The sequence below is a fragment of the Lepidochelys kempii genome, chromosome 13 (assembly GCF_965140265.1).
Source record: "Lepidochelys kempii isolate rLepKem1 chromosome 13, rLepKem1.hap2, whole genome shotgun sequence".
Classification (NCBI taxonomy): Eukaryota; Metazoa; Chordata; order Testudines; family Cheloniidae; genus Lepidochelys; species Lepidochelys kempii.
The window spans coordinates 5,761,839-5,789,749 of NC_133268.1; the positions used below are offsets into that span (position 1 = coordinate 5,761,839).

The window sequence follows — 27,911 nt, forward strand, 5'->3', positions numbered from 1 at the left end:
AGGCCTGACTCTGCCCAGCCTGCGGCTGGACAGGACCTTGAGCCTCACATCTCCTGCCCACATCCCTCTGCTGCCCTATTGCAAGACACTTCCCTTGGATCCCTTCCTCTGACCCCTGTTCTCCTGCCATCCCGTTTTATCTTCCCCTCCTCCGCCCACTCCCCCAGCTCCTCATTCCCACTTCCCCTATCTCCTCCTCCATTCCCGCTTTCCCCTCTCTCCCCCTCGCCACATCTCCTAATTCCTCTCCATCTCCCCACTCCTCATTCCCTTCCCCCATCTCCCCCTCCTCCCATCTCCTAATTCCCCCTCCTGCCCCCTCTCTCTCCCCTTCTCATTCCCTTCCCTCTATCTCCCTGTCCTCCCCTCGCATTCCCCCTATCTCCCCCTCCCCCATCTCCTCATACCTCCTCCATCTCCCCCTCTTCCTCCCATTCCTGCTATCTCCCCTCCCCCATCCCCATCTTCTCCCCACTCCCGCTTCCCCCATCTCTCCCTCCCCACATTTCCTCATTCCCCCTCCTCTCCCCACTCCCCATCCCCCGCAGCTCCTCATTCCCTTCCCTCTCTCTCTCCCCCTTCTCCCCCCCATTTCCCCTCCATCTGCCCCTCCTCGTTCCCTTCCCTCTATCTCCCTGTCCTCCCCCTATCTCCCCACTCCCCCATCTCCTCATTCCCTTCCCCTATCTCCCCCTCCCCACCCCCTCCATCCCCTATCTCCCCCCCCTCTAGTTCCTCCTCCCCACCCTGCCCTCGCCTCTCCTCTATTTTTCTCTTCCCCTCCCCTCCCCGCTGTTCCCAGGCGCCCTCCCCCTCCGCCGGCCCCGCCCCGCTCGGTACCGCATTGCTGTAGCGCAGGGGGTCACTGCATTGCGCCGGCACCGGCAATAGGGGGACCCCCTCCCAGGGAGATAAAGCCGCCGGAGCCGAAGCTGGCAGCCTCTGCTGTCTGAGCCCGGCGCCGCCACCGGTAAGAGCGCCCAGCCGCCGCCGCTTGCTGCGGGAACCGGGCGCCCCGGGGCCGGCTCGAACCGGGGGCTACAGCGTCGGGGCGCGAGTTCGCGGCCGGGGCCGCCTGCAAAGTGGGGGGCTGCAGCCGCGGGTGGGAGGAGGAGGAGGAGGCGGCGGCGGCGCTGCAGCGAGTGATGCCCGTGCAGCGATGAAGGGCGAGCCGTGGTCGCCGGCGATGGAGAATAAAAGGGGCTCAAAAAAGCGGGGCGACAGCCGGCCCGGAGCCGAGAGCAGGAGCCTGTCCTGTCTGGTCGAGGCATACGCCGCTCTTAAGCTGCTCGGTCGGGACAGTGTCATTGCGGCGGCTGGCGAGTGCGTCTCCTCTTCGCTCGCCACGCCAGGGTCTTTGCAGCGCGTGGGAACGGCTCCCAGGCTGGGGGTGGTCTGGGGGGGGGGGGGAGTGGGGAGAGAGAAGGAAATCAGGCCGGGGCAGCAGCGGCTGGGTTTGACCTTGTGGTGACACCCCCAAGGAAACGTAGGGAAGACATGCATACATTTGGGGCTTCGCAGATCGGTCGGAAAAGGTGGCCGGGTTGGAAAATTTTGGGTAGAAATCAGCATTTGGGGTGCTAGGAAAGGGAATATTAGTCCCTAACTGCTTTGAACTAGCCCAGTCTGGGGCCAGCAGGGTTTAAAAATAACCCAGAGGGAGGGGCAGAGAAAGGGAGGCTGTGTCACCAGACTCCAGCAGGTGCTGTATGTAGAGGGGTTTGACCGTTCGCAGAGCTTGCCCAGAACTAGATGTTCCAGCCCAAGATGCCTGACCCTCCTCCCCACTTGAAAATAAAGGCACTTAGCATCTTTAACCCTGGAAAAAAAAGATGGTGGAGAGGTTTCTGAAACGATTGGAGGTTGCTTATCTTGAATGGGTTGCAGCTAGAGGATGTGGGATGCACAGACTTGAAAACGCTGCATTCATTTGTGTTGGCTTATAATGTGCATTAGCATAACTGATTTAATGATCTGAGCCAGGTCCATGAAGGGTGAAAAAAGTGGAGGGGTTTGCTCCCATCCTGGAAGGCTGCTCTCAGGGGCTATAACCGAGTGCATGATGGAATCTGTATTACACCAGCAAACTTTCCCTGAGCTCTTTTAACTTTAAGGGTGGATACAAGAAATTAGATTTTATTAGGCAACAACCTAGGCTCCTGTTCTGCACAGTTACTGTAGCAGGTGCAGCGTGCTACAGGGTCCTTTGAGATGCTGAGGCAGATAGCTGGATGTATTGCTTTTATACCTTCTTTTTATACCTCTTCTTCAATTTTCTCTTGATGCGTGGAAGAAAACACACTACTGCGTGCTCTGACGCCATTGCTGAGGTTCCTGCAAGCGCCCAGGTTGCTTCCAGTTCAGCTTTAGGGGGAGAGGGCTGAGCATGAGTTATTTTTGTCTGTTCCCTTTTGTGGGCACCATATTGTCATTCTAACCATGAGCTCTTGGGAGATTTCAGTCCATGGTGCAAACAGAAAGGAATTGAGTATCTTATAGGACCTCTATGGAGACAAGTCTAGGCAAGAATGGATGCCCGAGAGCTCCTCTGAGAGCAGAGCAGTGCATGAAATGGAGGCAGTGCCTAAAAATCACTGGAATCTTTGACAAAGAAGCACCAAGAATAAATCAGTAACAACCCCCTGTAAGTGAGACGGAGGGGAGAGCTGTTGGTTTGGCAGGGTTTCAAGGGTCTAACTAGGATGATATGTTTGGGGCCCTTATGACGTGTCACTTTGAACGAGCGGTCTCCTCCCCTATCTTTGGCTTCCTTGCAAAGGCTGAAAAGATGGCGACTTGCACGGGGCTTGGAAGGGTTTATACAGAATACAGAAATAGAAGATGAACGGGGTTAGCATCAGCCACAGCAACTCCAGAGGCAGGCGGGCCCCATCACTGCTACAAAAAAGGGAGGCGGACAGACAAACCTGGCTATGTCTGGCCTACATCTCGCTTGCTGGGATCCGGGGAGAGAGAGTGCCTTAATTCAGGAGGCAAAAGGTAATATGTCTAAATAGCTAAACAGTATTGTCGTGGTCGTCAGACTCAGCCTGGGTGAAACTACTGGGAAGGTCTGTTTGCCGTGGGTCGTGTTGCTGTCAGACTCTTTTGATGTTCTTGTTTGTCTCTCCCAGCCTCCACAAAAAAAAACGCAGCTTTGCTTCTGCTCCTTTGCTAGCGTCGGCCCTTTCCAATATAACCCGAGAGGATGGGGAAGGAGAAGACACATATCAACATTGTCGTCATTGGACATGTGGACTCTGGGAAATCCACCACCACTGGGCACCTCATCTACAAATGCGGGGGCATTGACAAAAGGACCATTGAGAAATTTGAGAAGGAAGCTGCTGAGGTGAGACCTCGGACCCTTCCCGTGCCTTCCCCTTTGTCCCCTCCTCAGCAAGTGAGTGAGGGGCAAGCTCTGTAGATCATCAAATCCATCCTCTGCCAGTGCAGGATTGTTCCCTACATTTCCTCCATTCTTCCTGTGCCCCTCCTCAACCTTCCCTCTATTCCTCTGCCCTCCTTTGTTCCTATTCTCTCAATATCCCTTCACCTCAGGGCCATTCCAACTCTTCTGGTCTTGGTAAAAGAGGACATTTTGGCATTTGCACCCTGTACTCTGGGTCTTCTAGTTGGCTGTGGAATTCATTGCCACATTATATCAATGCGGGTAAGAGTCGAGCATGATTTGAAAGCCATATGGGAGATTTACAAGGATAACAAATTATAACGGTAAAGAATAAAGATTCTGGAAGCAAGATAAATGCTTGTGCTTTAGGACATAAGCCAACATCTAAATACTGGGAGCTAGAAGGAATTCTTCCTTAGGAAGAGATTATTCCATTGTTGCCTGCTCTAGGATTTCTTGCATTGTACTCTGAATCAGCTGGTATTGGCCATTGTTGGATACTAGATACTGGGCAGATGGTCTGATCCAGTCTGGTAAAACTGATTTACGTTCTTGGGTTTGGGCTCTTGTGTGTAGTTTTGACAGTAGCTGTCAAAGTAGAAAACCTGGTCTGAAATATGTGCACTTCATTTAATTGTATGATTTCTCTTTTATAAAGACAAAAATAATAGCAGAATAATAACAAATGCATTTATCTGGCTTTCAGTATAGTACATACAAACCAAAGCATATAACAAGGGCAAATACGTAGGAGGAAAAGGGAAGAAATACCATTGCAGAATGACATTTTTAAATTAAAAGAGCTCAGAACGTGGCAATGGTAAATTCTAGTGAAATGAACCATTAGGAGCCCTGATGCATTGTTTCAAAAGGGCTGTGGCCATCATAAATCTGTGTCTTTAATGCATATTTACTTCGATTTTTCTTTCTAAAATTCAATATGTGTAGTATACAAAAATGGCAGCATTCTTAGAGCTGCCAGTCTTGAATAGACATTTTGCTGATTGCCTCTTACCCCTTTGCATTTACGGAATAACACCCAGGATAAACCACCTTTTCCCTGTACCTTGTCGTCCGTTCCCTTTGCAGCTCTATCAGCAAGAGCTGCGTCCTGTGTCTAAACTCTGTTTCAAAATGGACTGTGCTGTTTTCGTAGATATTTTTGTCCTGTACCGATGAGTGAGACTCAGTATAATTAGGTTGTTCTAGATGTGACTGCAGCCACTTTAATTGAACGGACACTTTCACTGACTTGCCAGAATATGCAGGGGCTAGAAGCTGCTATTAATAGCCTATTGACTGAGCTTCCAGACTCCATTTTCTGATGCAGGGCTGTGGAGGGGTTTTTCTTTCACTAAGTTGCATTAGGAGGAAATGGAGGCCTGCATGAACAAAAAAAACAAAACGACAACCACCACTGCTCCACCCACCCCCTCCCTTTCCCGGTCCTGTTGTATTTTTTAAAGGAGAAAAGATAAAAGGAGAGAATTATTTCACTAGAGCACAGAGGTTGTAGTAGCTTGGAAGGTTTCTTTATTCATTATTTTTGATCTCAGAACATAACTGTCCTTGATGCTTAGCTTAATCGAGAAATATCAGGCGGTTTCTGGTATTTAACAGTGGAGTTATTGTGCAAAGCTAGATAATACAGGTTTTTTCCCACACCAGTTCTGGGTAATTGAATATACCCAGTGAAAGGGACCTGGGGGAGGGGGGGAATCTGTTTGTTAAATAAAGGCTCACATTTGTCCTCAAGCTATGCATGACATTGCAAATTTTAGTGTAATTCAGCACTTATGTGGAAGGACCAGGGCCCCCCCACCCCTTCTGGGGGGTGGGGGGAGGGATAAGCAAATAACGCTCTCTTTGATAATTCTCAAAGATCTGTTTTTCTGAGTGAGGAGGAACGTTGTGAGGTATCAAGAAGGCACAGTTGTATGTTGAAGGTATGGCCTACAGAGATGAGGGTAAGAACCATCCCAAATATGTTCAGACTAGATTCAAATCCCAGTCTGCTTTTCTGGGAAGATACAGTTTGTCAGGCAGCATGGTTAAGCAAGCAGAGCAGTGGGCTGTGAGCCTAGAGACCTGGAGTCCCGTCTCTTAGCTCCACCTGTGACCTTCCTCACATTCTGCCTCTGTTTGTTCATCTATAAAATGGGGCTGTTGATACCATCTCTTGCAAAGCACTTTGTATGAAAAGTGCTATATCAGAACTATGTATTGTTAATCAATTCCACTAGCTAAAGCAGTTCCTCTGATATAGCCACACTATTTCAAAACGTAATTATTTGCAGTAAGACTAAGCCCTGTCCTTTTCCATTTGTAATAATGTGCTAGACAAATAAGTATGTAAGCTTGAAAAGCGTTAATCTGTTAGCACTTGCTCAGATCCTGATTATAATCTGTATTTCTTTTAGATTAGCTGTAAGGACACAGGGACTGCTTGGGATCTTTCTTTCTTTGTATAGCTTTTGCCAGTGCCACCAACCTATACCTAAGGACATGTGAGGATGCACCTTTAGAAATGCATGGAAACTCATTCCTATCTAATCAGAAGATGTAGGCTATGTTTGCTCGGCGTGGCTGTTTATTTCCATGTAGCAAGGAGAAGGTTTTTCAACCATTTTAGGACTATGCCCATCACCCTCAGTAGCCAGATGCAAAGTCATTCCCGATATAAATCTGTGTAAGAAGTCTGCACTCCATTAATAATTTGTACTCCACAAACCATGCACAGGGGAAATCACATCACCACCTCTGGGATGGAACATGGCAGCTGTCTAATAGGAGTCTTTCCATTGACTCTGATGGCAATGGACCGAACAGAACACAGTAGCAGAATATCCACAGTTAAATTAGAGAGGAGAAACTTTTATGCAGCAATATTAACGCTCATATCTCAGGACACAAGCAGCTACTAACAGCCTGTGGTTAGGAAGAAACGTCCACTGGGGATAGATCATCCATAATTGCCCCTTATGAAGTTTGTTGCACCTTTCTTTGAAGCATCTTGTACTGATTATTACTGTAAACAGGGTATTGGACTAGATGAATCTGCTATGGCATTTGCTATGTTCTTGAGAACCGCATAGGAAGTGGAGAAGCATGCCATGGCAAATGACCTAATTCTCTAGATAAGGTCTATTTTTTTCCCAATTTAGAATATTTCAGGTGTTTTTAAAGACTGGAATGTGTATGAGCATTAACACCTTTATTTCTGCAAGCATTGCCAGGCAACAGCCAAGTAAGTACAGCACATCTCAGAGAGCCTATTGCAAGATAGTTTCCCCCATCCCACCCCTCTCTGAGGCTTCATTTTCATTGGTAGAAGGCTCACACTTGGGGAGGGATACACACAACTCCAATCCAGGAGGGGAAAGAGCAGCTCCCCCTACTGGTGTGAGTTCTGATCAAGATTTGTCATCAGAAAAGGCCAGAGCGAGGAAGATGGACCCAATACATGGCAAAACCTAACTTAGTGGCTTCCCCAGCTATATGAATGTGTAGATTGAGACATAAGGGGGAAGACACAGGTAGTGAACTAATATGTGGGGATAATCCTAAATTGACACGCAATACAAGAAAACACGATTTTACTCATTAGCTTAAAAAAAAAAAAGATTTTACCTATGAGCAAGGCCTGTCACACCATGATGGTATTTACTTTGATTAGCCCCATGCAGCATTTTATGCATTGGATACTGCTGGCCATGACTTCATATTAGTCAGCAATATCCTAGCATAGTTTTTGCCCGGGAATTCATCCACCGCTTAACAACATCACATTGCTCTTTTAGGCAGCAGCCAACAATATCCCAGCATTTTATTGATTTAATCTATCCAGCATTATACTGTGGTGGTGGTCGTCATTTCAACTATTGGCTGGCTACACCGATGCCTGGGCTTCTGGACTGAGAAACAGCATTTTCAGTTAGCCAGCAATAGGGCCCAGTTTCACCTAATAGCCAGCAACATGGGGTCAGGGATTTTTCTAGTATTTACTATCATGTCCTGTTTGCCCAAAAGAAGAGCATATTTCCTTCAGTACAGATTAAGGACCTGGGCCTGCTGCCATTGAATTCAGTAGGGTTTTGTCGTTAATGTTTGCAACCAGCAACTCCCTAGTTGGGTATCTGAGCTTGTGAAGGCAGGTTACTGGGATACCACATCATCAGCTGACCCTGTTTCTGGGCTCAGGTTTCTTCTCATCAGGTGCTCTCATCTTTTTTTTTTTAAAAAAATCACCTGCTAGATGGGGAAAGGCTCCTTTAAATATGCCTGGGTGCTGGACAAGCTGAAGGCTGAGCGCGAGCGTGGTATCACTATTGACATCTCCCTGTGGAAGTTTGAGACCACCAAGTACTACATCACCATCATTGATGCCCCGGGCCACAGAGACTTCATCAAGAACATGATCACAGGGACCTCACAGGTGAGAGCAAGGAGAGGAGGAGCAGAAGGACTTGAAAGTAAAAGTGTGCCCTGCTAGTGGGTGGCACCCGGGAAGGGGACAGGGCAGCTGGGTGACACCCTGGGGTGCAGGGGGGGATGGGTGGTGCCCATGCATATTTTTGAAACCCTAACTTGGGGGGGGGGCGAGGGTTTTTTCTACCAGACTTCGTTTCAGAATCCAGCAGATGCAGATTGAAACAAACTTGAAGCTCTTTCATCTGTACATCACGCTGCACCGGTTTTTACAATCCGGAAACACCACACCCACAACCCTCCTCCCGTATTTGGAACGTTGCAGGGGCAGTAATGGCAGTGCAGCCTCAGCTGTAACTTAATGTTTCCTAGAGTTTAAGGCCAGAAGGACCAATAGATTGGACCTGTATATCACAGGCCATTAAATTTCATGCCGTTACCCCCATATTGAGCCCAGTAACTTCCTTCCCATGGTGGCAGTACAGTGTGCTGTAGAAACACCCACTGATAACCAATGTGCATGGGGCTGCTCTGTCTGGCAAGGCCCACCCACTAATCTCAAAGCCCCTCCGCCCCCCCTTTGATTTCCTCCCAGTTTAAGCTAACTGTCCCTCCATGGCTGACAGCTGTTACAGAACCCTCTGCAGCCAGAGGGTGGGAAGGGGCAAGAGGAGAGGGAATCCCATGGTCCTAATTCAGGTCAGTAAAGTGCTTTAAAATCCTCGGATGAAGGTGCTAACGAAATGCAAAGTTTTATTAATTAACCCTCACTATGCTGCCAAGCGACGCATAATATCATTAGCCTTGTTTCAGAGGCAGATATGCTGGTAACAGTGACCAAGTAGCTTGCGTAGTATCCCAGAACAGGGTCAGCAACAGAGCGAAGGGCAGAACCCAGGAGTCCTGGCTCCCAATCCCCTGCTTGAGTCACCCCTCTATAATCAAATGGCCAATGGCATTTGAGAACATAGCATGGGCCCTGTACACTCTCCCCTTTGAGGTGAGAATGGGCTGGGGTCTAGCAAAGTAGCGGGAGCAGCCTGGAAGCAGGAGTGGCATCATGATGTGTCCTCAGTTCCCGTGGCTGTTCAAAGTGCAAGGAGGAAAATTCTTAATCCCAGCTTCCCTCAGTTAGAAGCAGATGGGTTTGTGTATAGTTTTTGTTGTGGGGGGGAAAGGCGTCATGAAATTTGGGGCTCCCAGTGAGGGAGGGCTTTTCCTTGACCTGCACCTCATGTTGCCACAGCCACCAGGCGGGACCTGACCATATAGCTGACAAGGCTAGAGGCCTCCTTTGAGACTTCTAGCAGCTACTCTTAAGATAGCCATTGGGGGGGTGGAGGTCTCTAGGTCAGTGCAGAATGGCCCTCCTCACTTGCCTTCCAGGAGGCTGGTGGTAGCTTTCCCCTTATCACCATCGGCTGCTGCCAGAACAGAGGCATGAAAACAAGGTGGTAACTTTGAACCTGGGTCTCCCCATTCATTGGTGCATTGCACTAGCCCCAGAACTGTCGGTCTGAGCAAGCAACACCCCTGCAAAAACACCAGAACGCAGAAACCCTGGACTCCTGTTGGCCTGTCATGATGAATGCTCATTGGTGATGTAGACAGGAGGCATTGGACAGAGATACAGGGGCCCCTATTGAACACGAGCCAGCGGCAGTTCATTTTCGGGATGCTGCTGATACACTGTCTGAGATGTAGAAGTGCAGACAGCTCAGGCTGTTTAGGAATAGCCACGGAGAGCGAGGGTTCAGGTGGTATTGGGGATGGGACCATTCACCAGTCTTTAGACTGGCCTGAGAAGGATGAATTCTACCATGCAAAGCGAGCAGCACCCCCTGAGCTAAACTGGACTGTGGTGCCATGGGAATCCCAGCCATGGCACACCCCACCTTGCAGTCCCCCCCACAGGCCTGCTTCAGAGCAGCTGCAAACTCCTGCTGTGGTTGGCAGCTCTCCAGTTCAGGCCCTGGAGCTACTTTACTAGATCGCTGTGACAAAATATAGCCGTCGTTGCGGTCCACCTGCGAGTGGGAAATGTTGGCTGGCAACACTTTGTCACATGACATGAAATGCATGGCCTCTGTTGGACTAAATGGGACTTATCGGCGGCTTCTCGGTCTCCCATAGTGACCCAGTGCAGTTAAGACTAATTCTGCCTTGATCCCTAACACTTTAAATGTGCTCTAGCTTCTCCCATTCTGCTGCTTGGCCTACAGAACACATCTGGGTCCCATTTTAGATGACCGGGATAGTTCCCTAGATTTCAGTGGGAGTTGGATGAGCCGTAAATGACAGTGGGGAGTTAGATAACCTATGTCCTGTGAAATTCATATCCTGATGCGCAGCTGGGGTCATGTACTGCCTTCTCTTGCAGGCAGCTTCAGTTGTAGTCCCTATATGTAGCTGAGGAGGGAATGTGGTCATGAGAGAACTCCTGCCTGGGAGAGGGGATAGATAATAGTATGCTGGGCTTGTGCACATGGGGTTTGATCCAAAGTCCATTGAGGTCCATTGGCTTCAGATCCAACTCAGGTTGGATGGTCGTGAGCTGGGAACCAGGACAAATCACAAGACCAAGCTCAACTGGCAGTCTGGCATAGACAATTGGCACCCAAGAGTTGTGTGGGGTGAAGTTTCAATAGCACCTGCTCAGACATTGCCTGTCTCGAGAGACTTGGGAGTACTCCTTTTGGGCCTGTTAAAATCAGGGCCAATACTCACACTGATGTAATTAGGAGCAGTATTTAATCCTCAACAAGCACTGCGGAGAGAAGTGTTGGATAGGAGCAGGCTCACTCTATTCCAGTGTGCATTGGGCAGCCACCCACAAGCAACGAGAGATTGAAAGGGTCAATAGGGTCTGAGAAGTGGTTTAGGTTCCTAGGTGGCCCCCAGTCACTAGCAGGTGAGCACTGCACATGCATTAATGAATTTGCCCTCACAACACCCTTGTGAGGTAGGAAAGTATTATTAGCCCCATTTTACACATAGGGAACTGAGGCACAAAAGAATAAATGACTTGCTGAAGATCACCTGTGGCAAAAGCAGGACCATACCTTAAGTCTCAAGTACCAGGCTACGGCCTTCACCACAAGACCATCCTAGTACAATAGCGAATTTCCTAACAGGGCAGAGCTGGGTCAGCAGGATGGGAAAGAGGAGGCTTGCTTTCAAGATGAGGAAGCTGTTACTTATCACATAAGAATAGAGGGAGCACTCATGCAGGTTCCCTCCCTGACCTGGAGAGGTTCTGAACCTTCTCGCTCAAGAGGAACCAAGGACAAAGCAGCAGAGGACAGATCTCCTTTGGGCTGGCATCAACACCTAATCTGCTTTGTCTTTCTTGCTCCCAGGCTGACTGTGCCGTGCTGATTGTTGCCGCTGGCGTAGGTGAATTTGAAGCTGGCATCTCCAAGAATGGGCAGACCCGTGAGCATGCCCTCCTGGCCTACACACTGGGCGTCAAGCAGCTCATTGTGGGCATCAACAAGATGGATTCCACAGAGCCGCCATATAGCGAGAAACGTTACGATGAGATCGTCAAGGAGGTCAGCGCCTACATCAAGAAGATCGGCTACAACCCTGCCACGGTCCCCTTTGTGCCCATCTCTGGGTGGCATGGGGACAACATGCTGGAGCCATCTCCCAATGTAAGTGTGCGTGGGTGCGGTGCTAGATTTGCCACCTCAAAGCTGCTCAAATCCAGGCTGAGGTTGACCTTTGTGCTGTGCAAAATGCATGCAGATTGCACGCACCCCCATGCTGCAGAACTACCTGTGTTGCAAAAATAGATCTTTGTCCCACAGCTTTAATCAAGCTGACCAAATGTAAATGGGCCTAGTGTTCAGGGCCCTGATTATCATCCTGTGTTGGACTGATACCATGGCAGATAAGGGTAAACAGCTGCAGGAATTGGTTTGAGTAACTTCTCCTTAGGGATTTAATTTGAAGGCCTTTGGTTCCTAGTAACCAGATCCATCCAAAGTGGTTGTCAAACCCGGGGGGAGCATAACCTGTTTTCGTGCACTGTTTGTTCAGTGAAATAACACAAACTAGGTCATGCCCTTGGAATGGCTCCCTTTATTCAATCTAGTTTCTGCCTATCCGGCATTGGGAAATTCTCCCAGAAGTGTCTGTCAATACAGCAGCCACACATTGATTTTGTGTGGGTGTGTGAGACATTGATTCAGTGTGTGTGTGTGTATGTGTCTCTGGGTAAGTCTCTTTATTCAGGCAACCCAAGACTCTCCAAGAAGTTAGCCATGGAAGTGATGGTCCATCAGATCATCCAGGATTGTTCCCCACAGGACATTACCAAGGGTTATGCCCACTCTGCTTTTAAATGACCCAAAAAGTAGCGCTTCACCACTCCCCGTCTGAAACCATTCAGAGACCAACTGAGGAAGAATTTCCTGACATTAATTCTAAAAGTCCCTTTGTGTCTAAATTTTGTTCCCATTCCTCCTAGTGATATGCCATGTACTAGAGAATCCCTCTCCTTCCTCAGCAGGTACACCCTGGACATATTGCTACATTGTTCTCCTATTCCCACCTTAGCCCTCACTTCCCCAAGCTGTGCAGATTTAGCTCGTTCACTCTTCCTTCCTAAATCAGTCCTCCATCCCACTGATCTCCTCCGACCTGCTTTATCCATACCTTTCTGATGATGTGGTACCTAGAATGGAATGAGCTATTTCAGGGACGGTTTATCGTACCCGAAGCAGCTCCTTCCCCTATAAGGCATATGACCTAGCAGTGAGACAGTTCTGTCTGCTGCCACATGGCAGGGCCGCTTCTTGGTTTCCTCAGACATGCCCCAGGGCATGTCTTGAGGGCCACAGTTGTGTGGTTTTTTTTGGCTTGGCGAAATCAAAATATGAAAATTAACTTCACCTCCCCCTCTGCTCAGCTGAGATGGGAGGAGAAGAGACCTTGCCATTTCCCATGATAAAGAGAAAGAGCTAAGCTCTTAATCTTGCAACAGCTGTTCTCCAACAGGTGTGACAATAGGGCTTTGCCGGGACCTCCTGCAGTTGTCAGTACTCCTTTGCCAGACAGCCTGGCTCCTACTATAGTGACATTCATATAGTGAAGTATTTTTTGGTTGGAAAAAACTAACCAGAACCCAAGGGGAAGAAGGGTCCAGTGGTTAGGCTGGTGGCCTGGCCCCTGTAAGATCCAGGTTCAATTCCCTGGTCTGGCACAGACTCCCCAGGTTACCTTGGCCATGCCATTTAGCTTCTCTGTGGGTCTGTTCCCCACCTATAACAGGGTGGATAATAGCACTCTTTCCAAACAGGGTTGCTATGAAAATAAAGACCGAGGTACTCAGATACATTATCCCTTGGTTAAAGGAGGGCTGTGCTGTAATTATACCTAACAACGATGAAACTTTATTCAAACATCATTGAACCCCCATAGGACAAACTGGTCAAAAGACCAGGCTTAACTTAGAAGAAAATATTTTGTCCCCTAGACTTTAGAGGTTCTCTTCCTATGCTCCGTGAAGCTAGGGTAAGGTCTGTCTTGGTCACTATGAGGAAAGTACCAGGGTTCTTGACTACACTCAAGTTAGGCTTCCAAATGTCACCAGTTGCTGGGTTGGGAAGATGATATTGAGCAACCCTCCTATTAATAGGTTGGGCAGTGGAGGTGCAGAGTGAGGCTGTGGCGTGCAGGGAAATTTTTTTTTTTAAACTTGTGAGTGAGCTGGCCCCATTCATCCTAATAGCATTTTCTAGACGCTACTCCTTGGTTGTGCAAAGCTTATGTGCAGAAATAGCTTTCCCATGCCAGACAGAGGCAGCTGTCTCTGGGGTGGGCGGCCGGCAGCTGTTTGAACAGCACATTAGAATGCCCCAGACAATCGAAATTGCAGCGGAAGCTTGGGTGGGTAGAATTTTAACACTCCTACGCTCATGAACACACCACAAGACCCTTAGCACTGGCTCAATCAGGCTGAGTAACGAGCTGTTGCAAGGTGCTGAGCGCTCTGGTCCAAAAAGCACTTAAGCCCATGCTGAATTTTAAGTGTATGAATAATGCCATTGACTTCAGTCTTGCTTGCTGGCTTTGTCGGATTGCAGCCCGTGACCACAGCAATTTGCAGGATCAGGCAAATGACCAGGACATCAGTCTTACATCTTACCCAAAAGATGAGACTAGCACCCCCTACCGCCACTTCTCCTAGGAGGGTTCTAGTGAGAAGCAGCATCTGCGTTTTTCCCCCCCCTTACAGTAAAGTCTTTATTTTCACCCCCATTTTCTGGCTGGGTTCCATTAAAGCACAAGGTAGTCACATGCTCAGCAGCCCCTGTGGGATTAGAATTCCCAGAAGCCGCTAGAACCCGTGGCAGCTTCGTTCTCCTCCATGCCATGTATTGGCCTCACCCAAATAAGAAAGGATACAGCCTGGCTACATTTGCTGCAGGAGATCTTTGTGAAACAGTCATTTTGGACTAGTCCCCAGTTGCTGCTTTGGAAGCAGTGCGTATATCGAAAGTAACAGACACTGGCCGGCAGAAGATTCTGTGCTACGCTCTCCATTGTCTTGGCACCCCGCTTCCATTAAGACCTTGTTTAACAGCTCATGCTGTCAGACCGACGCTTCTGGAACAGGCCAGTGGATTGCCTGCAGTTTAAGGGTTAAATATAATGCATTCCACTGAACCATCAATTCCTAGGCCTATGTTGATTATACACCATGGGGACCGATCTACAGCTCCCTGAAGTTATTAGAGAAATGTCCATGGATTTCAGTGGGCAGGCAAACTTGGCTTTTCCCTTCCCCTTGCAGCTTTCTGTTGCTTGGAAGCCTATTTCAGGGAAGGTGTCTCCACAGAGCAGAGGCCCTGTGGCTGGCAATCCAGTATCAGGCTCACCACTTGTGGGCCGAGCTGACAAGCAACAGGTCTCTTTAAAGATTGGTTCCCTGATACAAATTAAACACTGCCTTCAGGGCTGTAATGAAAGAGGCGCCAGGTCAGGCAGTGTCTCCCCACTCCCCTGTCCACCCCAGGGTCCTCTCCTTTAGAAATACCTTCGGAGCAGTTCTGCCGAATGAGCTGCTAAAGGATCTAGGGCTTCTTCCCTGAATTTCTGGGTGGGAGTGAGTGACTCCTGGGAAGGGCCCGTGATCACGCAGAGTCCTCAACTCAAGGCTGCCGGGCTATTGCTCTCTCCGTCCCAGTCAGTAGTTCCGACAAAGGCATGAAACTCAATCTGGAAACTGATGCCCGTTCTCTCTTGCACCGGCTGGAGGAGGAGGAGGCAGGTGCAGGGCTGGCTGCCAACCACTGCAGTTTTAACCTTTTCAGCCACACAGAAGGAGACGCTCTTCCATGCACAGTCACTTGCCAGAGCAGAGGGGGCTTGGGAGCAATGCCGTTTGCTGGAGAGGCTGAGCCATTTTAATCAACAGTAGCAGTCCTCTGCCTCTTCCTTAGTGTGGTTATTGTACCCTCTGTCTACCAGAGCCACAAAGGCCAAGCCTCTGCAGCCAGGAGGTCAGGTCTACCAGCCCCTTCTGGCCCTATAGACCCAGGCCACAAAGGGTGCAGCACAGAGAAATGCAGCTTGGCTGGTCTTGATTTCAGCTGCTCAGTCATCTCTTTTCAGCAAATTAAACTCCAGCCTGGGCACAGTCTCCAGTTAGCAGCTTTGTACCTGTATAGGCTCTAGCTTCTACGCTCTAGTTTTTAACACATCCCTGCCTGGACATTGCCCACCAGGAGTGGATTCCATTCTCACCTGCCAACCTTGGCCCTCAAATAAGGCCAAGTAAAAATGGGTGGGTGTGTGTGTGTGTGTGTAGATAGTGACAAAGTGCCAAACCTGTATTAGTGGGTCCTGCGCTTCCAGGCAGATTCAGTGGCCTCAGAAGCTCACCAAGACCCTCAATACGGCCTCCCTTTCCCAGTATAGCAGCAAGGGTCACCACTTATTGAGCTACTTTCATCACAGGCCAGTACAGAAGGTGGAATACCCAGTGTCTCTGTTGCTCCTTAGAGCTTGGTAGGCTCAGCTTGGCCTCCTGCCTGCCTGAGCCAAAGTCTGCTTCCCCTCTCAAAGGGATCTCTGTAGAGCATGGGGGAAGCAGAGAACCTGGGCCCACCCTCTAATCCAGGTTCCAGCCCAGGGACCCTAATGGTAGCAGCGGTTTTTCCCTTCACCAATGATGCTGCTTCAATTCCCTGGGCCGCTTCCCCATGGTCCCCTTTTCCCAAGCTTCACCCTTACCTCAGACTTCAGCAACGCTTCTCTCTAGAGAAGAGCTGGAAAGGAGAGCTTTTAAGCAGTATGAGTAGGACCTTAATTGGTTCCAGCTGTGTCCATTAGCCTAAGGGCCTTAACTAACCCTTTGCCAGTTAATTGAGGTCAGGTGCCCGCATTAGCCTAACGACCTTAATTGGTTAAATTGGCATCAGGTGCCTTGATTGGCCTGGAGTAGCCTTTGTTTGGCTATCCAGGGAACAGGGACCTGCTCATTCTGAGGCTGATATACCTGCCTTCCACTACCCTTATATCCTTCTGGTCTGAGTCCGTCACAATATATATGGCTTGAATGCACGGGGGATGTGAGATGGAGCTATGCTTTGTCCTCATGGAGAGCAGTCAATGCTCCTTGCTGGTACCTCAGTGGGGGTTAGGTACCTGGAAGCAAGCAGAGGGGCCTGGTGGAACAGCAAGAGGCCCTCCAAGCGGAGATGGTGGGAGTCCTCATGCTGCATCCTTGAGAAGGCAGTGGAGGACTTGATAGAGTGTGAGCATTCCAGGATGAGTCACCCAAATTCTTTCCAGGGTCTCTCCCATGGTATAGCTCCTCCCATCCCATGCCTCTGCCTTGCCTGAATACATCTCTCCCAAGAGAGAGCCCCACAGCTGAGACTATTCATAAGGAGATCCAGGTTAGCTGACTTCAGAGCCAGGCCTGCATTGTGAGTGTTTCCCTGCCTGAAGGCACCGGGTGGGAAACATCACCTGGAGAGCCAGTTTCTCTGCTGCCTCACACTTGTGTTGCCATTGAGACCTGTGGGAAGAGGGTGTGAAATGGTTCTGGATCAGAGGGGCAGCATTGGATACCCCCAGCTGTATGTGACTGTGTCTGGCAGCAGAGAATCAAGCCCACGTCTATAGTGCATAGAGACAAGTGTGTCTGTGATGGGACGTGGACGGGGTGAAGATTGGGGAAAATAGGAGAGTTTCCTAAATCCGTCTCTGTTTGGATAAAGGGACATTTTGCTTGCTGATGGCTCCCAGTCCTAGCCCCTAGAGTACGAGTAGCTAATGGATTCTGATACTGAACTGCCTCCTAAATACCAGAAATGTTCTGGGCAGGAAACTCCAGAGGGGCTAGCAATGAGGGACCCAGGCAGAAATGTCCCTGTAGACAGTTCTGTGCTTTCTGGTGCCCCATGATCTACGGGGTGTTGTCACTGTCAGGGAGGAATGCAAATGTAGCATCTCCAGAGAGCATGTCAGTGATGGCAATGAAGGAGACTGTCCACCAGATGGTGATGTTGCCTCACACAGTCTCCGCCAAAGGTTTCTGTGGCCTGGGTGGCGCAAAGTCCCATGCTTTGATGCGGAGGAAGGTTCACTCATTTATTGGCCCTGAGGTGCTGAAAGGGCAGAGGCGCTGAGGAAAACCCACCTGCCTCCAGCAACCCTAGCAGGACCCCAAGGCAGCACCGCCAACCCGCAGGGTACAAAACTCACCTGGCAGCCCCCCACCCCAATTGTGCGATTGGCTTGGAAATAATCCCTTTTTTATATGCTTCTTGGTTTTGAGCCTTGAGGAGTCACTTTTTCAGGCTTTTCTGTGGAACAATCAGGGCTGGAAAGAATCAGGGGGGCGGGGGGGAGAGCCATCTTAGTCTGTATCTACAAAAACAACGAGGAGTCCGGTGGCACCTTAAAGACTAACCGATTTATTTGGGCATAAGCTTTTGTGGGTCAAAAACCCCACTTCAGATGCCTGGAGTGAAAATTACAGATGCAGGCATAAATATACTGACACAGGAAGAGAAGGGAGTTACCTCACAAGTGGAGAACCAGTGCTGGCAGGGCCAATTCAATCCGGGTGGATGTGGTCCACTCCCAATAACTGATGAGAAGGTGTCAATACCAAGAGAGGGAAAATTGCTTTTGTTGTGAGCCAGCCAGTCCCTATTCAAGCCCAAATTAATGGTGGTAAATTTGCAAATGAATTTTAGCTCTGCAGTTTCTTCTTGAAGTTTGTTTTTGTAGTTGTTGTTGTTGAAGGATGGCTACTTTTAAATCTGTTATTGAGTGTCCAGGGAGATTGAAGTGTTCTCCTACTGGCTTTTGTATGTTACCATTCCTGGTGTCTAACTTGCGTCCATGTATTGTTTTACGTAGGGACTGTCCAGTTTGGCCAATGTACAGGGCAGAGGGGCATTGCTGGCACACAATGCCATCTATCGCATTGGTAGATGTGCAGGTGGAATGAGCCCCTGATGGTGTGGTTCATGTGGCTGGGTCCTCTGGTGGTGTTGCTAGAGTAGATGTGGGCACAGAGTAGGCAACGGGGTTTGTTACAGGGATTGGTTCCTGGGTTAGTGTTTCTGTGGGGTGGTGTGTAGTTGCTGGAAACTTACTTAACAAAAACAAACCCTGCTGAGATTCTCATGGAATCACCTGACTCCAAGCACTGGGGCTTTGCGAAAAACGCCAGCTATCAGAGCTGGCAACACCACAGGGAGCCTGGTTCTTCTCTCACTTACCCCAGTGTAAATTAAAAGTAACATGAGGGGAAACTGGCATAGCAGGCGAAGATAGTGTGAAATATAGACTTAGTGCTTAGCTACAGTGCTTTAATATTTGTATTCCAGTAGCCCTAGGGACTCCAGTCAGGGATCAGAGCCCCATTTTACTTGGCACTATGAAAACCGAGAACAACAAGACAGTCCCTGCCCTGAAAAGCTACATCCTCAAAGCACTTTACAGACCTAAGACTGTTGGGAGGAGGGGACGCCCTCTTATGGATAGGGAACCTCTGACACAGAAGGTGCATCACACTAGAACATGGAGTGCCTGTAATATATCAAGAGTACAACTGGACCAGTGTACAGCGATAAGCATATGAAATGGAGCACTGTCTACACTAGGGCCTATGCTGTTGCTACCCTTGGTGGGGCTGCATCTCTGAGGGCCATTGCTATAACCTATTGGTACTAATTTTCGTAGTGTAGAGAAGTCCAGAGACGTTCACCAAGTTTTCAGTAGTCCTGAGCACAGGTGAAGTCAGTGGGGACTAGGAGTGCTCAGGACATCTGGGAATCAGGCCCCGTGTGGCATGCCCAAGTCAGCGGCAGAGGGGAATTGAATTTGGGAGCTCCGGGTGCCACTCTTGGCTCCCATCCACTAGAGCATCCTACCGCTAGTTTTATTTTACTAAGAGCTCCTGGGATGTGGCTGGGCTGACTTGGAGCAGCGTGGGTGGGGGTGTGGAGGGAAGGAAGGTGCCTGTTTGCTACCTTTGCACCTCCCAGATTCCAGAGCCTCCAGGAGACAGACCAGTCCCCAGTGTGAGCTAAAGCAGGCCAGGAATGGCTCCAGTTCACATCCTTCCTCCCCCGGCATGTCGTGCACTGAGCTCTGCAATGGGGAGCAGCGGAGGGCTGTTCGACTCGCCCAAAGCCATCAGGGAAGTGAGAGTGGAAGCTCCCAGAGACCTCCCAAGTGACAGGGGAAGCAAACTGCCAGCTGGCATGGCTTTGACATTCATATGGGTCAACACCCACCTAGAGTGGCCATTGGCTCTGAATCAGGAGCCTGTCACTAGACACCTCTCCAGAGTGGGTTGGATGAGGTCCTGGCAATGCAGCTCTGTGACTCCTTGTCCCCACTTCTCCTGTCTCTCTCCTTTGTGACTCCCAGCTGAGGGCATGGGCTCTTTTCTGAGGGCACTGGGCTCAGAGTCAGCAGGCCTGGGTCTATTCCTGGCTCTGCCGCTGAGCGGCTGGGTGACCTTGGGCAAATCACATCCCCTCTCCATGCCTCTTTCTCCTCTTACCTGTTGTCCCTTCAGATGGTAAGCTGTTTGGGGCACGGGCTGCCTCTCCCCATGTTTGTACAACGCCTGGCACAGTGGGGCTGATTTTGTTTGCTCCTATAATGCAAATAATAAAATAACAGCCCTCTGCTTGCTACGCTAAAAAGTCCACTCTGCAGACGCTTTTCCTTAGGTGGCCAGTGGGAGATGCAGGGCTGTGCTGTCACCTCTGGAGGGTAGGAAGTCCAGCACTCAGAATGCACCGGGAGACCTGGGCTCCCCTCGCTGGGTTTTCCCGGTTACTCCTAGGGTCAGGGTTAAAGGAACCTGATGGTCACCTGTGTCACCGCTGTCTATTGGATGGACTGTGTCAGGCTTGCGCAAAGGTTCAGCTCCCTCTGCTGGCTGAGCTGAGGGTTGCTGCTGCAGCTCACCTGGAAGAGTTTTGTTTTCTAGAGCTGATGGTTGGGAATTCTGTCCCGCATTGTTGGGATTTCTGTCCTGCACAGTCGGCAGGTGGCCACGCTGTCTCTGTGTCAGTGGCCGCGGAGCCAAACGCGAAGGGAGGTCAGGGAATGTGCCGCTTGCTGCCAGAAGCCAGCCACAGTCTTGATTTGCATTGCAAACATGAGCTGGAGTTTCCTGGCATGGTGCCCACCACGGGTTGCTAGGATTTGGGACGATAATGGCATTCAAGTCTGGGGGGAGCTTAGCTGCAGTGCCCGGAGCAAGCTGCCAATTAAATCAGGCAGTTAAACAGTCAGACACCTGCTGCTTTGAGTGGACTCGTACTTTAGAGACTGGCAAGACTTGAAGGAATCTTAAACATTCAGCTCAGCGTCAGCCCACCCTGTCCTGAGGTCGCCTGTCTTGCTTTTCCTCCTCTCTTTAGCACTCCCTTCCATCTGTCTTTCTTTCTCCCTCTAACTTGAGAAACTTTCCTCTCAATGGCCCATCTCACCATTTTCTCCCTCTCTCCTCCCATGCATGCCCCTCTCTGGCCTTCTCTACACACTGGAGTTGCACAAGTTTAACTTTGTTTTAAACCAGTTCAGTGAGACCGAGCAGACCCCTGTGTGAATTCATTTTATTCAGTTTAAGAGTGACTTATCTTAACCCTGTTCCTGATCAGCAGACATCAGGTTGATATCAATTTTCAGAGGATCCGTGCAGACATTTGCTTTGGTTTAATGATGTCGATTTTAAGATGCACCCCTAGTTTAAGCCACTGTAACTCTGCCCGTAGATGAACTCGTTGCGTTTGTCACAAAATAGGGGACATCCCCTCCCTAGAGCGTCCAGCAGGCTGCAGGCTTGGATCTGCCCATAGCTGAGGTTTAGTGAGTCATCAGAGCAAAGGTGAATGGGGACAGATTTGTGGGTGGAGGGAACAGTGTATCCATGCATATCCCAGCATGCAAAGGGAATTAAAAGACCAGCATATGCACTGTCCCTCCCTCCCAGTAGGCTGTGTCACTGGATTACTTGTGCTAACATATGGTGTATGCTGCTCCTAATGAGAGGAGAGAATGGGGGCTGGGAGGCCTTGCTGGAGCAGATGGTGAATTAAGACAGGCAGATCTAGATTAACGCACGGGATGATATAGCAGAAGGATTGCTCCTTGCTAAATGAGTCAAACCAGATTAAGACTGGGTGAACAGGTCAGCAGGTGACTGCAACCCCAGCTCATATAAAGAGCTTTCTGCTCTCCTGGAGAGAAATGAGCCTCTCTGTGTGAAAACAGGGTTCAGATTCAGTGGCTGAATGGCTGCCCCATTATCAATGTGGATACGGGGCTTCTAGCATGCTCCTCTCCTGCTGGAACATTTCTAGGGGACTTTGGGTTTGAAAGGTTCTACTGCAGAGGACTGGCATGCTTCTGCCCCTTTTTGTTCTCTAGATGCCGTGGTTCAAAGGCTGGAAGGTAGAACGTAAGGAAGGAAATGCTAGTGGAGTGTCGCTGCTGGAAGCTCTGGATACCATCCTGCCTCCCACCCGCCCTACAGACAAACCTCTGCGTTTGCCCCTTCAGGACGTCTACAAGATCGGCGGTGAGCAAAGCTATTGCTGTCTTCCCTCCCTCAGCACAGCGCTCTCTGGTGGTTGGAGCAGAGACTTTTTTCCCCATAGTTGTCTGCATTTTCCAGATCTAATTGGGCTGTTAGTTGGACTTTGCAAACTCCACCCAAGATCAGACCTATAAGGGTTGGAGCAGAGGAAGCAAAAGGTAACACTGAGTTAGGACCGTTGCAAAGAGACCCATCACAGGCTAGTTTTACACAGCTGGAGATTTAGGGAGGCATTTGCAGAATGTTGCTTTTGGGGGCACAACCTGCACCCAGAATTAATTTTCTGAGCATGAATATTGTGGGTGAAAGATTGTGCCTGGAAACAGAGGTCTGCTGAAATTTGGTCTAAGGCCCAAAAGGAAATGCATGTTTATGATTCCTGGCAAAACTGTGCTAGAGGCCAGGATCAGGACAGCAAGGAGGCTCTGAGGTAGGTGCTGAGGCTTAGCTCTCGGTGGGGAAGGAAGTTTGCTCAGTGGCTGCTCGTGCTATGCCCTGGTGTCACCAGCACTGTCTGCCACACAAGCACTAAAATTCACTGAAGAAAGTCAGATCAGCAAGCCAATAGCCTGTGCCCTTGAGAGATCCTTCTCTGCCCTGTTGGCACCTGGTCCCCCCCCGCAGAGTCGGGAGCCTTCCAGTTGCCTGTGTCAATCAGTAACACCTCGTTAGCTAGCCTGTCCAGCAAACTGTGTGTGGGATGTTTAAGCCAGACTGTCTCCTTTGCCCTGGTGAACTGATGTCTCAGTGGATATAAATATTTTGCAGGAGTCCCTCCTGCTTAGGGCACAAGGCAATGTCTGCTGAATCTCACACAATCAATTTACAGCCCCTCCCCTCACCCTTGCTAGGACTTGCTCAGTGTGGATGTCAGGCATGGATTGAATTTTGCTCCCCTGAAGCGCATTGCTGCGGCCTGGTCTTTTAATCATTAGCCTGCCACAGCAGATCACATGGTCATTAGTTAGTGGGTCCCAGTCAAGGGCACATGAGCAACAGATACAGAGGGTTTTCCCATGGAGTAAGACTAGTATTTGGCAGAAAATGATACCACAGGGAGTACAAGAGCAGACTCCAGGGAGAGGATGGATCCAGACAGGCTTCCTGGCCTCTTTGCAAGGTCATTTCTCTTGGTGTTTCTTACGTAACTCATGGAGTTTTCCAAACTCTTGAGAGGGAGCAAGTTGGTAAAAGACCTCCCTTGGGTTAATACCCTCTCTCATTCTGTCATTCCCTGGAGCTAGGCGCTAATTCTGAGCAAGTATCAGGTGCGTTTTCAGGGCCAGTGTGAAAACGCTTAGCAATATTCAGGCCAGGAGATTGCTTTCCTGTCCCTATGAATTTAAATCAAGAGGCTTTACACGGGTGGAATGGAACAGCTTTCAGATGACATGGGGCTACACAGCTAGTCCTGGCTCTGAGGCCATTTCTTTGAGCTATAGAGGGTTTCTCAAAGCATTGAATGGGTATCATTTATCAGGCACAGAGCAAGGCATTGCTAGGGGCCCTGGTAGCTGATCTTGCCCGCCTTGGTTCTAGATTAGGCCGTAAATAAGCAAATAGTCCCACATCTTCCTCTGGTGTAAACTGACATAGCTTCACTGACCTCCGTGCTTTCCACAGCTGATGGTCTGGCCCACAGTCTCTGGGAATATGATAAGCTGACTGCTTTGTGCTCTGCTGTCTTCATGTCGCCGCCTCTCTCCTCCCCGGCAGGTATCGGCACCGTCCCAGTGGGCCGCGTGGAGACGGGGATCCTCCGGCCTGGCATGGTGGTGACTTTTGCCCCAGTGAACATCACCACTGAGGTGAAGTCGGTGGAGATGCACCACGAGGCTCTGAGCGAGGCCCTGCCAGGAGACAACGTTGGCTTCAACGTAAAGAACGTCTCCGTCAAAGACATCCGCCGTGGGAACGTCTGCGGGGACAGCAAGTCGGACCCGCCCCAGGAGGCAGCTCAGTTCACGTCTCAGGTCAGCAGCACGGAACGGTGACCAGGTAACGGGGGTCTGTAAGAGTCACGTCCATCAGCGCATGCATGGACAAGCTGGGGACTTTCTGGTCACAGGTACGGAACAAACCTGTGGCTTGCCTATTGGCACATCAGCTTGCTGGGATGGATAAGATCATCTCAAGAAGGGCTGCCCCAGGCTAGCAGAGAATATCACAGCCAGCTCGAGGTGAAGGCTTTATAATTATGTAGTGCCTTTCTCCCAGAAATATCCCAGAGCTCTTAACTACCTGGTGTTCAAGCTGTGTACCTGCACATATAAGAATCGCTTTCCCCGCTTCTGAAATGTAGCCACCTCTGGGGTAGAACACAGCAGCTGTTGAACAGTGCACAGCAACACTGCTAAGCTAAGGGTGAACTCTGAGAGCTGGTAATGAAAGTCAGTGTCTTCTTTTCACTGAGTGCCAGCCACTAGATGGCAGTATCTTTTTCACTCCCCTCCCCCACAACATATCGGGTACTTGAGCTGCGTGGGGTTTCCTTCACGGTTTTTGCCTCCACGTACCCTGGCGAGCTCCTTGTTCTGTGTTCCAGGTGATCATTCTGAACCATCCCGGCCAGATCAGCGCTGGCTACTCCCCTGTCATCGACTGCCACACTGCGCATATCGCTTGCAAGTTCGCCGAGCTGAAGGAGAAGATCGACCGACGCTCCGGCAAGAAGTTGGAGGACAACCCCAAATCCTTGAAATCCGGAGATGCTGCCATTGTGGAGATGATCCCTGGGAAGCCGATGTGTGTGGAGAGCTTCTCCCAGTACCCACCCCTTGGTGAGACAACAGGTTCATTGTTTACCTCCCGTTCCTACTACACATGCCCACAAAAGGGGGGCTTAAGGCTGGTTATTTCCCAGGCCGTGGTCAGTTGTTACTTCCCGGAAACCACGTGTCACATCAGGGTGAGGAGGTCCCTAACTGGAAAGGTCCTTGAGCTACTAAGAGTCTCTCGGAGTCCGATGACATAGCATTTATGATGCGGACTGTGAATTTTTTGGGTTCTCTAGTCTAAATCAAATCCTGGCAGCTAACCAAGCATGTCATCTGCGAATAGGCTACTGCACAAAGTGGGATGGATCTTTTTGGGGCAAGGAGCCCCAGCTCCTGCAAAGGGGGAATGTGTTAAAGCAGATCCCTTTGGATGCTGTCGTGCACCAAGGTGTATTTATGTGGCAATGCTTGAACTTGTACAGCACAACTCTCTAGTAACCTTTTAATAACGGGGTGATTACAAAATCTTCAGTTCACTGAGCAGCAGTGCGAAGGCTAGCTTGATAAATACCACTTTATTGAACACTTACCCTATTATTGGTACTTCTAAGCAAGGAATGAAGGTTATTCGGGAATTGTTGCTGGGCTAAATAATGTAAACTCATTGTTATTATGTCCCTTTCCCAATTGAGTGCCTGATTGGCAGCTCTGTAGCAACTTGCAGGCCTTGCTTCTTTGCCTAGAACAGAGTTTAGTGCACCTGCTCATACAGCTAATAGCAAGGTGCAATCTGTGCACACCTCACACAGCCGCACTAGAGTGTAGAGGGAGAATTGCATGTTGGGATCTGTAGTCTCAGCCAAATCTGAGAGGAGAGCAGCCGTGGGATCGCATTGCAGGACTCACGTGGCCCACATGCGTGGTGCTTAGTATCTGGAATTGATTGCAGAATGGACAGGAATATCAACTGTTTTTCTCAATTCATTGACGTTTGTTTGGCCAGTTCTCAATCAGCCACACCAAACCCTAAGGAAATAGGGTTACATGGAGCAAAGGAGGAACTGCATGAGGTCTGCGATAGGCACCTGCACCGAGGTCATGCTGTCCTTGACTTGCCCTTCCTTTCACTATATTTGCTCAGGAGATGCCTTAAGTTTTGAAGGGGTCTGAATTGGCCAAGCCTGGGGGATAGTGAAGGAGCTACTAGGTGAGGTTGTCTCTCAGAGTGAGAGGGAGGAGCTGGCAAACAAATCTCAGAGCACAGGGGGCATCTCTATGCAGCCCAGGGCTCCTTTGGAGGTGCAGGGCTCTGAATGAGGCATTAGCCTGGAACTGCCATCCTTACATATGAGGATCTCTTCATAGCCTCCCTGGGGGGCAGAGTGCAACACACCCAGTTCCTGCTGGTTGGAGGAACAAGATGCCTTGTCCCTCTAGGGCAGCCCACTGTCCCTCCTTACTGCAGGTCTATTTGTCTTAGGTACTTATCAGGCCCCCATTATGTGGTGTCTGAGCACCTCAGACATGTTAACAGACATACTCCCTGTGAGGTAAGCAGGACTATTGTCCCCATTTTACAGAGAGAAACAGAGGCCTGGAGATGTTTAGTGACTTGATCGTACACAAAATCTGTGTTAGAGCAGGGAATTGAATGCAGGTCTCCCCTGTCCTGGGCTAGTGCCTTAACCACTGAGCTATCCTTCCTCCTCTGTTCTAGTCTGACCACCGTCTGCCTGGTAAAGTCCGTTGCCTGCTCTGGGCATGGACTGGTCAGAAGGGGTCTCTAGGTCTAGTCTGAAATGGGACCCTACAAGTGTTTAGAGACAGCAACATGCTCCTGTTGTTCTCACACCATCTCCTTCCTCTCCATTTCCCTCCCCCCTGCAGGACGCTTTGCCGTGCGCGACATGCGGCAGACCGTGGCTGTCGGCGTCATCAAGAACGTGGAGAAGAAGAGCGGTGGTGCTGGCAAGGTCACCAAGTCGGCGCAGAAGGCCCAGAAGGCTGGCAAATGAATTGTAGGCTCCCCGTGCATTGCGCAGAAACCATCCCCGTCACCAGGATGCTGTCATCTTCTCCCTGAGGCGCATGTGTGCACATCAGCTTGTAAGAGTTTATATGTCAACGACTGGATGCTAACCATTAAGGTCCAGTGGAAATTCTTTAAAAGGAAAAGCATGTTCCAGCGTTTGTGAGGCTTCATGTTAATTTTACCAATAAACTGGTGCAACATCCACAGTGACAGTGTGTGTCCACGAGTGTGTGTCTGTTATTCCAATTGTACGGCTGGGCAACGAAGATCCCATTCCCAGAGCCTCAGAGATATTTAGGCACCTAATGCCCATTGATTTCAAATAATTGATTGTGACTTGCCCAGGGTCTCACGGGAAATCTGTAGCAGAGCAGGGATTTGAGCCCAGGACTCCCCAGGCCTAAGCAAGTCTTCTAACTGCTCGACAAACTTTGCTGGCCATCTTGAAAGGCAACAGCATCTGTGACACTGGCAATTCAGGCCCCCAGTGTCAGGCCCTGACCTAGCTCCCAGTCTGCTTTACGAGCAGAAGCACTTTATTATTTAAACCAGGGCTTGATTTTTGAAGGAGCCACTGGACTGGTGTTTGCATGCACACAACCCTGCACTTGTGTCTGCAGAGAGGAGATTGCTCACGGAAAGTGGCTAGCTGCATCCAAGTAACTGCAAAATCATTGAAATGTAGGGCTGGAAGGGAACTTGGGACATCCCCAAGTCCAGCCTGCTGTACTGAGGCAGGACCAAGTAAACTTAGAACAGTGGCTCTCAGCCTTTCCAGCCAATGTACCCCTTTCAGGAATCTGATTTGTCTTGCGTACCCCCAGTTTCAGCTCACTTAAAACTGACTTGCTTACAAAATCAGACATCAAAAGACAAAAGTGTCATAGCATACTAGTACTGAACGATTGCTGACTTTCTCATTTTTAACCATATAATTATAAAATCAATGGGAATATAAATATTGTACTTCCATTTTGGTGTATAGTGTGTATAAAGCAGTATACAGAAGTCATTGTATGAAATTTAAGTTTGTATTGACTTCGCTAGTGCTTTTTATGTAGCCTGTTGTAAAACTAGGCAGATAGCTAGCTGAGTTGATGTACCTCCAGGAAGACCTCCGTGTACCTTAGGGGTACATGTACCCCTGGTTGAGAACCATGGACTTAGAACATCCCAGCCAGTTGTGTGTCCAACCTGTCCTTAAAAACCTACAACGATGGAGATTCCGTA

The 27,911-nt window shown here is 49.6% G+C and overlaps 1 protein-coding gene across 4 annotated transcripts; it reads left to right on the forward strand.

Moving 5' to 3' along the window:
* The first annotated feature begins 837 nt into the window (after nt 1-837).
* Nucleotides 838-26,896, forward strand: EEF1A2 (eukaryotic translation elongation factor 1 alpha 2). Of its 4 annotated transcripts, none has more exons than XM_073309030.1 (9): nt 838-970; nt 2,780-3,000; nt 3,135-3,352; nt 7,668-7,847; nt 11,200-11,496; nt 21,764-21,914; nt 23,649-23,905; nt 24,478-24,712; nt 26,537-26,896. In XM_073309030.1, exons 3-9 carry the CDS (start codon nt 3,209-3,211, stop codon nt 26,662-26,664), a joined length of 1,392 nt encoding a protein of 463 aa, XP_073165131.1. In that variant the 5' UTR covers nt 838-970; nt 2,780-3,000; nt 3,135-3,208; the 3' UTR covers nt 26,665-26,896. The 4 variants fall into 4 exon arrangements, with proteins under 4 accessions (XP_073165131.1, XP_073165133.1, XP_073165129.1 ...); XM_073309032.1 differs by having other exon boundaries at nt 3,179-3,352; XM_073309028.1 differs by lacking the exon at nt 2,780-3,000.
* Nucleotides 26,897-27,911: the final 1,015 nt, after the last annotated feature.

What these genes read in the sequence shown, in the direction of transcription:
- EEF1A2 (XM_073309030.1), top strand. Translation starts at nt 3,209, where the DNA reads ATGGGGAAGGAGAAGACACATATCAACATTGTCGTCATTGGACATGTG. An exon ending in TTGAGAAGGAAGCTGCTGAG is followed by an intron (nt 3,353 to 7,667) that starts GTGAGACCTCGG and finishes ATCACCTGCTAG; the next exon opens with ATGGGGAAAGGCTCCTTTAA. An exon ending in CAGCTCAGTTCACGTCTCAG is followed by an intron (nt 23,906 to 24,477) that starts GTCAGCAGCACG and finishes TCTGTGTTCCAG; the next exon opens with GTGATCATTCTGAACCATCC.